The following is a 14,076-nucleotide window of genomic DNA, read 5'->3' as shown; positions in this document are numbered from 1 at the left end:
TCGACGGGTGACACAATTTTGGCAATCCTCGGTAAAACTAAATCCACATGTTATTCATCGTTCAGACAGTTCAGCAGCTCGCTGACCCTTTGCTTCCTTCAATAAGGATTTCTCTCGTCGTTTAGAAATTTTTCTGCGCATTGTATTCATGAAACCCGTTTCCAGGAGGTTGGCAAGCAACCCGGTTTGTGCTCCGGACAAAGAAGAAAATGTCCGTTTAAACTCTTTCTGTTTTTGTAAAATTTACCAAAGTTTTGAAATGGGCAAAGACGAATTACTGACTCGGCGTTAGGCACATTTTCCTTAGCTCGACAAGACATCCAAACAAATAATAAAAAGCCATAATAAAAACAATGCGTCAGTACTTTAAATGTTGGATGTCGCTGTCAAAGCATTCAACAACGCAGAGTTTCTCTTAAAATTTCTTCCCCAGGCCCCCGCAATGACGTCACAGATCACCCGGCCTATTTTCGTCAGCTGGACACAACATGACGACATACTAGAACACTGAACTCCCTTTCAGGGTAGGTGAGGCAAGTGGTGGCCATTTGAAAATATTAAGAAATTGCCTCTGTCCCACTCCTGAGAGATTTGTGTTTTGGTCCTTTACACACTGAGGTCCACATTCTATGGGGTGGTGAAAGTTTAATTTTTGTATCGCAGCAGCCAAAACAAACAAGGCGTCGTATGTTGTGGTTTTCCTCTAGACGGCAAAATTCTTTACTTAGAACCAAAACACATGTTTAAAGAGTTCGAAATGGTAAGGAATAAGCATCAAGACTTGCTCGATGGTTACTGAGAAGGTAATAATGACTCAGAAGCAATGATATCGTCCTTCGGGTTGCAAGAACGTCTGAATCAAAGGTTTTCCTGAATACATGTAAATCAAAACCACGTTACGGAACACTGGACAAGTTTAAAATGGGCTTTCTCGTCTAAGTTATGAAAATATTGCTAGTTGACTGAATGTATCTCTTATTAAATTAGCATTGTCTTCTGGAGGAATTGCTTTGGTGTTATTTATAATAATACACATTTCGTCTGACTTTTGCATTCTTAACAGATGAACAGCAATTGGAGAACGCTTATATCCAAGTCACTATTTTTCATGACCACGACCTTTACGGGTTTCACCTATTTATAGTTAAGTGAAGCTTGCTGACTTCACACTTTCCATTCAGAGTCGCTCATTTAATTCATATTCAATGATTGTAATAACGATGCCTTTGTTTATTAATTAAAGTGATAATTATTGATGTTGTTACCTAAGCTTTCTTTTTTTCTAACTACTTTGATCGAATTAGGGAAGTCAAAAAATTCCATATCACATTTCCCCTGTACTAAATGGACTTTTTGTTAATAGTGCGTATTTTGGTCTTGTGGATGTATGTACTAGATGACTTTGTGTTCAGTTGTAGTTATGAACCTCCTTATTCAATTGAAAGAATTCATTACAAGGTGGTGCTAAGATTATATTAAAGAAGTGGAACATAAACAAAGTAATTGATTGACAGTGAAATTGGTAATTCTTTGAATAAGGGACTTTATGATCTGCATTTCTTGAGAAACTGTTTCTCCTCATGATCTGTTTTAATTTGTAATTTCGTTAATGGTTGTAATATCTTGATGGGGACATATTTACTCATGCAATGTTGCCATAATAATTAAGTTACAGATGTATCAGTAAATAATATATACAGCTAGAAAAGTATATGTTGCATGACATCTCTAGGTAAATAATTTCTTGCTATGCAAAGTATACTGATAGTTTTGCCAATTTTGTAACAAACATGGCTTGAGCCATAAAATAGAAATAAAAGAGGGTTTTCAATTCACATTTGAGTCAATCTGAATATCTAAGACACTCGCTGAATTTACTTGAAAGTTGAGTAATCTAACTTAATATTTATTTTTTGATTAATAATACAGTTTTGCTTTATTACTATAGAGAAATAGTGTGCTACCTTTCAACCATTTGCAATTTTTTTCAGATCTTCAGATTTCATAGTTTTTGACAAAGTTTGAATATTGCTGTGTGAGTAGAATATATTAGTGTTGTCACTAGAAAGAATAAAATTTAACTGATTATGATAACATGTTAGAGCACTTGTAGATGTTATTTTGATACATAACAGAAAGAGAAGTGGTTTTAAGACTGATTTCTTCAGGTACTCCATATACTACATGTATATAGGATTGTATATTTGTGTGATAATATGTTATTGTAGTTCACAATCTGACTTCTTTTTATAAAAATGTAGTTTTTAAACCATGGCATTCAACTGGAATACCTATTAAATGTTCTACAGTGTCAAAAGCTGTCACCAGTTCAAGAACAATTCCAACACTATATTCATTATATTTTTATTGCTTCTGTAAATTTTGTCGTGAGATACATGTAAATTAGTGCAATTTCACAGGAGTGAATCTTATGGAATCTACATAGGCCATTACTGATATAGCATCCTATGTTTTTCTATGAAGCTGATAAGTCGTTTACACATGAGTTTTTGCAATATCCTAGAGAAACATGTTTGACAGCTACCCCTCTGTAATGACCCTGTAATTTGAGAATGACATTTCATCTTCACTTTGGTATATTGCAGTAACAAGTCAGAAAAACGTTTGACTTCTCTGGAATTATATGCCCATCTACAAGGACTTCTCATAAATGACATGTAAAGGCTGTTCAATTAACGGTGCTATTTAACATACAACTTTGGTACATATACCGCATCAAATCTGGAGCTTTTACAATGTATGTGGATTCTGTTTCACCAATTCTTTTTCTACTTCATTTTCTGTCACTGGCATGATAAAAAACTCTTATCCATGTTCCCTTTTAAATGGGGTTGCTGTTTCTGGTTATTTTTGGCTAACTTTGGACAAACATTTATGAAGAAGTTATCAAAATTTGCAGCTACTCGAACAGGATCTGTTATCCCGTCATTGTTCTGGCAAAGTAGCTTTGGCAGACACCTTTTTGAGCTCAGTTGCTTATTTATCACTTCACTAATCATTCTTTTAAGTTTGTTTGATATTTTCATGTTCTTCACTAAATTTGTCTGGATTTATATGAAGTGAAAAGTTTTTTACAGTATGTATGCCTTTGGCATTCTCTTATTTTAAACTTCGTTTTGGTGTTTTTTTTTTTTCTTCTACAGTTTACCCTTTTTTTAATTCATAGTACACTGCGAAAAGCTTATCGTAGATATTACTGATTATAAGATATGCTTGGACATTATTTTAAGCTCCGCAAAAGATTTATACTAGGATTTTCTAATCAAATTAAATGTATCAGTTGAGGAAGTATTTAAGGGATTGTATTTTCCAGAACAAGCCAATTTTGATATATTAGATTCTAACATTGCTCTGAGGCTTATGGAAACAAAGGGAAATCACATAATTTGATATTAAGCGACAGACTTGAATCATAAAAGAAGAACCCGAAATAAATTTGTGTTAATCAAAGGCTCTGTTTAAAACTTCACAACTGATTTAGAGTCTCCAAGAAAACAATACAATAGAAAATAAAGATTGGTTATTTTATAGAAACCAGTTAAGGGTCAAAAATGTTTTTGCGGCACTTATACCTTAGTTTCCTTATTGAAGACCATTCTGTCAGCAGCTTTGGCATCGTTCAGAGCTGTCTCTTTTGCAGCCTCGGTCTCACTCTGCGAAAGGTTAGACATGAAGATAAAATGAAGGGTTTACTACCAAAGTTCACTTTAAAGATATTCACCCGTAACACCATCAAGTCTAAGATTTGTATATTTCTCCTCTTGCAGAAAAGAAAGTTCATACCTTGATTTTGTCTTCTATGCCAGGCAGAGGTGAAGCTTGGCTCAACTGAGATATCAGGGCAAAACACACGAAAGAGATTTTGATGAAACTTCCAAACATCGCCATGATTCGTTTGTTCGTTCTAAGGACAAGACAAGTTTGAGAGGTGGACACGGAGAACACAGACTATTTAATGGCTGAGTGTTAGCCAGACTGGAAGAGTATATGGAACAAGCTTATTCCGTGTTGAGACGTGTCACTGTGTAAGAAACTTTATCGTCACATAATCACATTTTCATTGATAAGACCAATACTCCGGCTGTTTCAGCTAAATGTGAAATTAAATTAGTGATCCCTGCGTGTCTCAAACAGACGTATTTCAGCACCCAGGAAACAAATATGTTTTCTTCCCAACCTCCGAACACAAAAAATATTAAACTTCAGCCCGATAGGATGTGGAATATATAACACCGAGCTTTTCGAATAATGTAAAGAAAGAAAAAGACAAGTCTGGGTTTATCCCAATCACGAAGATTAGAGATTTTTCTTGGCAGTTTCTTTGCGAGAATACTCTCCAGTATTATATTCATATAAAGTATCCTTATATTTTTTATTGAGCCATGTGAACTATTGTATTTTTAGACTCTAGCTCTGGCCCTAACTTGTGCGATATAACAACAAGACAAGTGTCCAAGGCACACAGGAAGAAAAACTAAATGGCTCCATGCCAGACGGGAAGTTTATTTGATACGTGTCGGTGTAAGAAACTTTATCCCTCAGCAAATTCTAAACTAGCAAGTTTTTAATAAGACGAATAACAGACAATTTAAACTTCAGCTCGTTAGGACGTGTAATATGTGACGCTGAGATCTCGAAATGAAGTGAAGAAAGAAGAAGTCAAGTCTTGGTTCATTGTCTCTTTCACAAAGAGATGAGATTTTCCTTGAAACTGATCGAGTGAAAATATTCTCTTTTTATATGCTTATTTTTTATTCAGCTTTAGGAGTCATTATTTTTTCTGTCACTGACTCTAGCTCCCGGCGGGAGTGCTCCCTGATATGGGCTATATAGGTATGTGCGGCCCCAAAGGGTATGGTTTTTCAGCCGTTTTGGTCCTCAATAGGGTATTGATTTTAGCTGATTTTGGCCATTTTGGTCATAAATAGGGTATGGTTTTTGCACTCTCGCCTTGATATGGGTATGTTTTTAAGAAGAAGCCACTTTTTCGTCATTATCGAAAAGATAATCAACAAAAGCCCTTCACAAATTATGTTTACGGTAATTTAACATTGGTCTGAACTAGGGAACTAATTGTAACGCAGGTCTGAAACAGCGATTTGATTTAAGGGTCAGGTCATAAATAGGGTTTCGAATTTATGGTCAGGTCATAAATAGGGTAGGCAATATCGCAGATTTCGGTCGGTCGATTTCGGTTTTGGGAAGTGGGCCGCACACCCCCACCCAATTTTTCCGGGTGTAACCCCCTCCCCCCGGGCTTTGGCTCCTGGCCAGTGCATTTCAAATTTTAACGTTCGTGCAGACTTTCTATACGGAACATATTCTATATATTGCTAATTAGGCCCCGTCCACACTACGCCCGAGGTATTTAAAAACGTGGCCTCGCTCTGAAAACTCATCAAATGTTTTCGGTCCACCCTGCACCGGAGAAATTCGAAAACGCAACAATCACGGTTCATTTTGGATCTATGTCTGAGGAAAACTGGCTCAGGGAAATCAAATCAGTGATTATATATATCGTGACTTCATCGTTATCGAAAAGTTCCGTTCTCAAAATGTTTTCAGTACACACTAAAACGCAAAGCCGACGTTTCAAATTCCTCTGGTTTGAAGATCGTTTTCGAGACGGATTAGTGCGTTTTCAAATTTCTCCAGCGTGTAGACGAGACCTTAGTGACGGGATATTAGAAGACCTTTTCTTCAAAGCCGCAAATGAGCAAGAAATAATTTTGAAGAATTTAAATTGATATTTAGTGGTTTTTTTTTTCCTTCAGGGAAGTGGTTCTTTTGCGTAGGCGAAATTAAGTTCATACCGCTGTTGCCTCTTAAGGTCGACAGAGGTTGACAGAGGTAAAGCCTGGCTAATTTGAGACATCAGGGCGCAACACAAGAAGGTACTTCTGATCACACTTACAAACATCTCCGTGTTGCTGGATTAGTGCACGATACTATTATCTCAGTCAGTCGTGTTATGATAGTTATTTTCATGCATTAAGGACGGTGCCTACTAATTGCAAAGGTTTTTGCGCCAGGTTAAGACCACATGGAAAAAGTAGATCTTTGCAATTGCCATTGGAATCCACAAATAAATATGGGGATAGCCACGCATTTTTTCGAGATAATTAGCCTTGAATCTCAACAAAAATGCTGACATCAGCATTTTCCTGAAAAAAGAAGGAAAGGATATTTCTTCACAGATTTCCATAGAATTCGCCTTTACATGCAGAAAAGCAAACACATTTAAAAAGATCTTTAAACTACATGGCAAATGGTCACAAAAAAAAAAAAAACATTTTTTATATGTTTTTAATAACAAAATCGTTGCAAAAGCGCTTTTAACGTATCTGACAGCCTTCCTCTGGTTCAGCTAAAATACAGTCTAAATACCTTTTGCTCACAACCAGAAACTAATGACGTGTTGAATAGACTTGCCACTTCCATTTCATAACATAAAATGTAGGGGTAACCACGGGTTTTTTAAAGTTATTGATCTTCTTTGAAAACTTTTACGGTGCCCGTTACATTTTTTCCTGTCACCTCCCCAGTAAGTAAGACATTTGCGTATCTCGCACTTGTTTTGCGCGCGCACTACGCCATCTGCAGGTACATGTGTACAGTGACAGAGCTGAAAAACGACTGCGCATGCTCACTCGCGCGCGCCGAGAAACTGGGAAAGACAACATAAAACCATAGCAACGTATACGTAAAATGGCGGCATTTTTGAAAAATTTAAGAGCGCTGAGAGTTTTCGCTTGGGCTAAGGAGTAAGTAAAAAGGTTAAGCTTGAAACTTTCCTTTAAGACCGGTCGATATTAGTTCTAAAACATATCTCCTGAACACCACACTTCCATCCTTGAACACTCATCGAAATTTTGCCGCGAAGTCGGAGTTCGTGCCGCGAAAATGCGGCTCGTGTTGCAGATTATGTTAATGAGTTTAATGTTCACGGAAACTTCCGGTGAGCGGACCTGTTGGTACCACAGAAAAACCAGAAAAGGCGAGGAATGCAAAGGGAAAATGCGGAGGTTCAATGCTGCAATAGCAAGGTATGTCGGTGGCACTACGAACAGCTGGGCATGTACTCGACACTGGACCAGAATAAACCGCGAAGCACATGGTTTTTGTGCATGTCCACTTCCTGTGCACTCAACTGATATTTCAGCCAACATACCAGCGAGGTTTTATGAATTGTTTGACCGCATCGGACGTACTACGAGTGGTTACCGTCCTGGTGTGCGATGGTGTTCCAGTTGTAGGAAAAATGCAGACCAATTGTTTAAAGATGAACAAGATTACAGCCCTCCACGAAAGGTATGGTTACTGGGAGGTTACAATAAGAACGCCCTTTAAAATGAGTGGCACATATTTCCGAGTTTCTTGTGACATGCAAATGTAAAACCGGTACAAATAAGTTCCTTTTGATGATTTCAGAGAAAAAGTACTGATGTGACATTCCATCACACCTCACCCATGCCAAAACAGGTACTTCTCATAATTTTGTATCATATTTGATGCCAGCTATGTAAAATCAGTTCGAAATAACAAACCTCTTGTTGCATTCCTCCTAGAAGTCACTGGAGGAAATGGATTTGTTGCTCAGAAAGGAGACAAAAAAGTGCTGCACCTTGCAAACACAGCTTCATGTGGCAACACAACAGCTCGCAGAGATAAAAGGTGTTTTTACTGTTTTGAAGCTGCTTGAATTAAATTTAGCATCATAACAAAAACTCTATACTTCTCACAAAAATATTTTAATTTTTGTCATGGTTGATTTTTCTATTACAGAGTCAACAATTGAAAAGAAGTTGGAAGCATTTCAAAAGGCCCTGTACAGACATCAAATAACCACCCCAGACCAGAAAATTTACAATCCAGAGGCAATGAAACAGTTTACAGACAAAAATAGCCCTGGACTCTTTGAGGACATCCTTAACTGTTTAAGTGGTAGGAAAAGCTTGTCCAATAGAAGGAGAGAGATGCAAGAGCAGAGAGTGGTGTCCCTACTCCACATAATGGCCTATTTTAGGTAACAAACTTTAAATGAAGTGAGCTACCCGTAAGAAAATTGTTTTTCATTCATTGTTCATAGGGGTTGTAACAATGGAAGCAAATTACTTTTACCTACATGACAGGTCACAAAAAACATCTACACTGCAAAAGGACAGTGGCTTATACGCAGCTAGTTGTGGCATGTCCTTGCAAGGCCTATCTGCTGGTCAGATTTTAGGATACAGCACCACGCCTAGGAACGTGCAGCAGTTAAAAGCAGACCTTGCTAAAGATCATACCAACTACATATCACAACAGTTGAAGAGAGTAAATGAGGTCAGTCTGCAAATAAATAAGTAATTCTAATCAACAAATGGCTTCATGCACACTACCAAAAAATATTATTGAAAAAAAAAAAAAAGCCATTTTGGCTAATCAATTTTCTTTCTTGTCTTTGTCTAGAATAATATATTAAAATTAATAGAGCAGTTTTCAATTGAGTGTGGAAAGTAATCAGACAATATTAATTTGGTTTTGGTTTTGCGTTTACTACGGTTTGAAATCAGCTGAGTACAGTAATGTAGTCTAATAATAATAGACTACATTACTGAAGTCAGCCACTGTCAAACCGTAGTTTGGTTCTGGTTTAAGTCACTCAATTGAAAACCACTCTATTAACTACTTAATTATGGTTTTTACACTCTGTCTTTCCCATCAGCTGACATGCTTCATGGTCTTAATGGTTGATGACTTCCACAACATTCACTCATTTCATACACCAGCACAACTTGTTAGGACAAATGTTGTACACATGGCATCCTGTATAACAGATGTGCATCCCACAGTCAGTGCAGTACCCCGCCCATCATCATCCTTACACAGACAAGTAGTGATCAATGTAAATGGCCAACAGAAGACCTGCCTTGGTGGAATACATGTCCCATCTGTCCTGGAAATACTAACAAATGCCTTAATAAATATGCAAAACCAGTTTTTGGACCAGCTACCACAAAATATGCAAAGCATTGACCCAGGGAGACTACAGGCAGCACTGCGAGAACTAAGGCTAGTATAATTTATAATGTTTATAAACAGTGGCCTGTTTGTGAATATAAAGTGACCTGTTATAAATATCAAGAGTGAATATCATCAGCGTACAGCAATTTTAATAAACCAAAAATTATTGGAAATCGGCATTTCAAGAATAACAATAGTTATAGAAATGCCAGCAACAACAACATTTTTATTTGTTATTCAGGGTGTACTCCGATCCAACGACACAAGACCTCGAGACACTGGAGACATGTATGTTGATTGATGAGTTCGAACAAGATCTAAAAAGCATGGACAACTACAAAACAACCCTAGAGCGTGTACTTAATAAATACCCTGAACTTCAGCTGTACAGCAAGAAGTATGTTCTGCCACTACCTGCTGATTGGCCAGGATGGTACTATCCCAAAAAGCTAATAGCAAGTGGATGGAATCCCAGCATTGGAATAATACCAGAGCAAGGGCCATTTCATGTGTACCTCAATGCCTATGAAGATGTTGTTTCAAATTTCAAATTTTTTTTTGATAAACTGTTTTCAAGTGTCTTTGGAGGCACTTTGGCATCTAAACCAAAACCCTTTAAAACATCACTATGTGTGACTGCTGCATTAGTGGGTTGGCAACTTGTAAGAGCAAAAGTTCTGGAAAAGTTTGCAAACTGCAAGCAACATGAATTTGTGACAATTTTGCACTTACTTGAACATGTTGTGCCTATCATCTTTTATCAGTACAACATTTTCAGAAGTGGCAATCTAAAGCTATATGAGATGGTCATGGCACAGTTGGCAATTATTTTCATCTGCTGGAGAAGGAAGCATTATAACAAATCAACCTTGTCATTTTTGAGTGACTGTGCATATCAGTGTAAATATCTTCCAGCATACTGGTCTAAAAAGGCCAGTATTCTCAAGTTGATAACTGAAAAAAAGGTAGAAGTCTGGCATTCTGTTCTAAGAAGAAACACTGAAAAGTTTGAAGATGCAAAAAGCATTGAAGATACTGCTAAATCACTAGCATCATCAGGGTTTCTTAGTGAATTTGTCCAGTCCTTTGTTCCACAGTACCACCGTGGTCAGCAGAGTGAATCCAACTTGTGGCTTATTGCAGGGAAAAGTGCAGAATTTCTTCTTGATCTGTTTAAGAGCATTTCACAGAACTGCCACAAATCATACCAGGTAACAATCCTGAAAATAAAAAAAAGTCATAAAATTAATAAATACAGAAGTCTAAACCATTTATTATACCATCATAAAACAATACAAGAATTTGATGATGCAAGAAAAATTGAAAAACACAAGCTGCAAGCAAGCATTTTCCACATTTCTAAAGCATTGTCAAATTCCTGAGGTGCGTTAAGACAGTTTAAGTAAAATGCATGGTTTAGGCTTCTTTATATGATTCTTAGATATGTAGGATAAGGATATGCAGACATAGATATAAAATGTACCAAACAATAGAATGAATATTAAAATAAACAAATATAATTAATGAATACTGTTAACATCTCTGACTTAAAAAATGGAAAAACAAACAAACAAAATTACTAACATCATGTTTTCCTCATAATAAATGTACATGTACTACTGACATGCACATAATTTAATTTTTGACTCAGGTTGAACGCCCAGTTGCAAATAATGGAAGACCAAAAGGGAAGCCACAGTACCATCTCCCAACGTTTGAAACCACAGTAGACACCAAGTGTTTTCCACTAAGTTATAATCTCGATGATGTAGAGCCAGGCCAACAACCTCACCCAGATATTTATTGTGATTTTCCAACTTGCACAAGAGAAACAGATACCGTTGTTAGACTGGCCTGCTTCCACTGCTTTCACCAAGCTTGCTTGCCTTCAAATCACTGCTGTCCAATCTGTGCTGAACCACTGAAGAAAAAAGTTCAAAAGTTAGCAAACACCTTCAACAATGGGCTTTTGTCGTCTAAAAATGCTAATGAAAGGGAAAATGATGATGATGATGAACTGCATGAAGATGAAAGCAATAATACACCACTTACAGGCTTGAACATATCCGACGCTGAACTTTTCTACACCTCACCAGAATGGTCTCAAAAGGTTAAAAACATCCTGGATACTTATGCAACTATCCCTCTTCCATCCCGGGCCAATCATTCATCCAGAAATCAACTTTCCGCTACAAATACCTCGTCTCCCTCTAACAGCTCTTCTCAAGTTCTAACACTCATTATCATCCCTCCGAACCATCATGGCAATGTCACTTTCTGGTCATTCCCAAGCAGTATTTCACAGTCCACAATTCTAGGAAGAAAAGGAAGCAATGCCTGTACTTTTATTGCACTTTTGTTTAGCAAAATGTTCTTTTCAGAAAATGTTCATATTCCTCTGCTCAACAGTCCACTGAGCCAGACATGGGTGTACCAGCTAATTGTGCAAGGGATTTTAGTGGGTAACAGCATCTATGACTCAGTGACACAAAACATTCCTCAAACATTTGGTGTTTTACAAGCTCTACAGTCATCTACTGTATTAAACAATGTAATTGGTGGCACCACTGTAGGACCTGAAATGCCTGTTAGCATTATCCCTGAAGCAAGTCCCGCAGCTAATTTACCTTTTCACTGGAGAACTGCTTTAACGCACGGCAAAACAACATCTATTTTTATTTTAAATTCCAATACTGTCGTCTTCATTCCAACCACACAAGGTGTTTTCCTCTTAGACAGCCACTTACATGGGAACAGTGGAGCTTATGTAGCTTTTGCAGAATGGCAGTACTCCTTCGAATTACTGTCTTGGTTCAAGCAAGTCAACAATTTTCAGTTCACTCTTGGTACAGTCACTAATGTTAAGTTTCACTAACACCTCACTAAACTTTTCCCAGCTTTTTAGCATTCTTAGCATATATTTTCCTAGCTTCTTAAATTCCACCATTTAAACTACTTTTTAACCCATTAACTCTCGAAGCTTTTTGTCAAAAAAGCATTTTTTGGACAGTTTGGACATTTTCAGGCTGGATATGAGCCAAATTAGCTGCAATCTACTCAAATAGCAGTTACAACAGGATAGTATGCCTTTCTTTCCCCCAGCATCGCGTTTCACGACATTTTGGCCAGGGCATACGCAGAAATCAAAGAGAAAGTGTGGTTTACATCTATAAACTTTTCGTTTTTATTTTATTCATTTTTTTTCTTACGAAATTGATGGGGAGATAAATAAGGAAAGGTATCTGTAGAAATATGCACCAAACTGAATTTGAACTCCGACTACTGTCTCCAGAAAGTAAGCCTTTATAGACTCGTCATTAGCGAAATATAAGCTTAAATCAGCAAAGTCAAGGTCAGCCCATGAGAGCAGATATTTTTTTACCTTTCCAAATTCTCTGTTCAATTTCACAAGTAAGAATACTCAGCGTTCCATTAATTTTTCTGTCATATCTCCAGGAATGTTGAGTGGCAGGGTAAATACATAAATATTTCAACATGAAGAAGGGAATCATTTCCTTTACAGTTTGTTCCTGTGAGGTCCAAAAACATGCAACGAGTGCTCAAGTACAAATGTAAGCTGATGTGCTCAAATGCGAGCTTACGTGGCAGGTTTATCCTTGCGGGTCGGTTACATCTATATATAATTATTTGTAAAGTGCAAACACCTTTAAATAGATGTATTGACAACAAGGGAGTTGAAATTTACACTTTTTTAACCTGTAAGTGGTATCCAAAATAAACTTAACAAGCGTAAAGCGGTCACTACTCACCATGGCGCTGCGACCGATGTCTGCTAGAATTTGCTGTGTTTAGACCGTCAATATAGCCAGAAATATGTTCAGGATATCAGGAACATCTGCTTGACTGAAATGACATTGAAAGTTCCATCTTCTCCATTTTTCTCGGATGATATTAGTCCAAAAAATTAACATCGAATGGCGCCAAGACTTTACGGTGATCAAACGATCGAAAATGCCACCACTCGTCGACTCACCCGCCAAAACCCTACGCATGCGCAGTCGTTTTTCAGCTCTGTCGTGTACAGTTGGATTTCAGTATAATTTTCGACAGACAACAGCTAGGTTTTCAGCTGGAAGACGCAAACAGTTAGTGGTTAACGATATGCTGCTATTCTGGTGTTCCTGGTTTAAGTACAGGTTCATAAAACTTGATTTGGTCACAGTAGGAAAATTTTGCTTTCATTTTAGTCGTATAAGTGATAGCGTAGTTGATTGCATCAATGTCAGCCCCAGCGCGCGCGTGAAGCTAAATCATGGCTTGCGTGATGCGCATAACGTGTGCGCACTAACAAAAGTAGGCACCGTCCTTAAATTGTACATGGATGAAGTCTCTGAAAAACACAGCAATTTAGATCCACCTCAGACTACTTCCCTGCCTGAGAACCAGATATCTGCTGTCCGTGTTCGCAGGCTATTAAGCCACTTGCCGTCAACAGATTCTAATAATTCTAACTACTGAAAAAAAAAGGAAAAGTAAGACTGAAATAAATTTCTACTTTGAGCCAGTGAACTGCGATTGAATTTTTATCACACCAACCTTGCTTCAAAATTAAATTAAGAAATATCTCGTTAGGGAACAGAACCCCAATTTCGAGAGAGAGTGTTTTGTACGAGGAAAGAAAAATATCCATGACAAGCTCGATGATGATTCTCTTCTTCATGGGCATCTGCATTGGATATCCCTTTACCGAGAACAAATGCGAGTATGCTGAAGAGATTATAGCGATTGATTACTCAAGAGCCTGTCTTAATGTGTTTCCTACACCATCATCGTCAGTGTTCAATAATTATACTTCTCTACTGCTCCTTTTTTTCCACGTAATCAAACGTGTTATTTTCTTGTACGACGCGTTTTGATTTCATAATCTCGCCTTTGTTTATATATACTTGAGCGGATTCGGAGCAAACCATTGTCGAATAATACAATTAAGTCCGCTTGTTCGCTTGTACAGTACGGTTCTATTAGCGTTAAAAGAGCTGTGTTTGGTTTCTCTGCAAAAGAGAATTTGAAAACTGACTTTTTATGACT

The 14,076-nt window shown here is 37.4% G+C and overlaps 2 protein-coding genes, 1 long non-coding RNA gene and 1 pseudogene across 3 annotated transcripts in view; 1 reads left to right on the top strand and 3 right to left on the bottom strand.

Moving 5' to 3' along the window:
- LOC145480450 (uncharacterized) overlaps positions 1-320 on the bottom strand; it is a 1,203-nt pseudogene extending 883 nt beyond the window's left edge.
- The window catches only part of LOC145482739 (uncharacterized), an 11,619-nt gene extending 7,676 nt beyond the window's left edge, over positions 1-3,943 (bottom strand). The window contains exons 1-2 of the mRNA XM_081461379.1: positions 3,805-3,943; positions 3,594-3,674 (exon numbers count right to left, since the gene is read on the bottom strand). Coding sequence (XP_081317505.1) covers positions 3,594-3,674; positions 3,805-3,909 — 186 coding nt within the window. The 5' untranslated portion in view covers positions 3,910-3,943. The remainder of the gene's footprint in view (positions 1-3,593; positions 3,675-3,804) is intronic.
- Positions 3,944-6,643: 2,700 nt separating this feature from the next.
- LOC145481704 (uncharacterized) lies at positions 6,644-9,531 on the top strand. The gene is made up of 2 exons (XM_081460229.1): positions 6,644-7,695; positions 7,807-9,531. The coding sequence occupies exons 1-2, from the start codon at positions 7,605-7,607 to the stop codon at positions 8,049-8,051; spliced, it is 336 nt and encodes a 111-aa protein (XP_081316355.1). The 5' UTR covers positions 6,644-7,604; the 3' UTR covers positions 8,052-9,531.
- Positions 9,532-9,548: 17 nt separating this feature from the next.
- On the bottom strand, positions 9,549-13,060 carry LOC145481703 (uncharacterized). Its single transcript, XR_014048672.1, has 3 exons — positions 12,798-13,060; positions 11,227-11,341; positions 9,549-10,948 (listed from the first exon to the last, which is right to left on the bottom strand). It is a non-coding gene; the product is annotated as an uncharacterized LOC145481703 (long non-coding RNA).
- Between the last annotated feature and the right edge of the window lie 1,016 nt (positions 13,061-14,076).

The sequence above is a fragment of the Orbicella franksi genome, chromosome 3 (genome assembly GCF_964199315.1).
Source record: "Orbicella franksi chromosome 3, jaOrbFran1.1, whole genome shotgun sequence".
Lineage (NCBI taxonomy): Eukaryota > Metazoa > Cnidaria > Anthozoa > Scleractinia > Merulinidae > Orbicella > Orbicella franksi.
This window is presented reverse-complemented; position numbering and strand designations above follow the sequence as displayed.

Bases quoted from the DNA above. Each gene is read 5' to 3' on its own strand.
- LOC145481704 (XM_081460229.1), top strand. From the start codon at position 7,605: ATGGATTTGTTGCTCAGAAAGGAGACAAAAAAGTGCTGCACCTTGCAA. The intron at 7,696-7,806 runs GTGTTTTTACTG...TTTCTATTACAG, and splicing joins ACAGCTCGCAGAGATAAAAG to AGTCAACAATTGAAAAGAAG.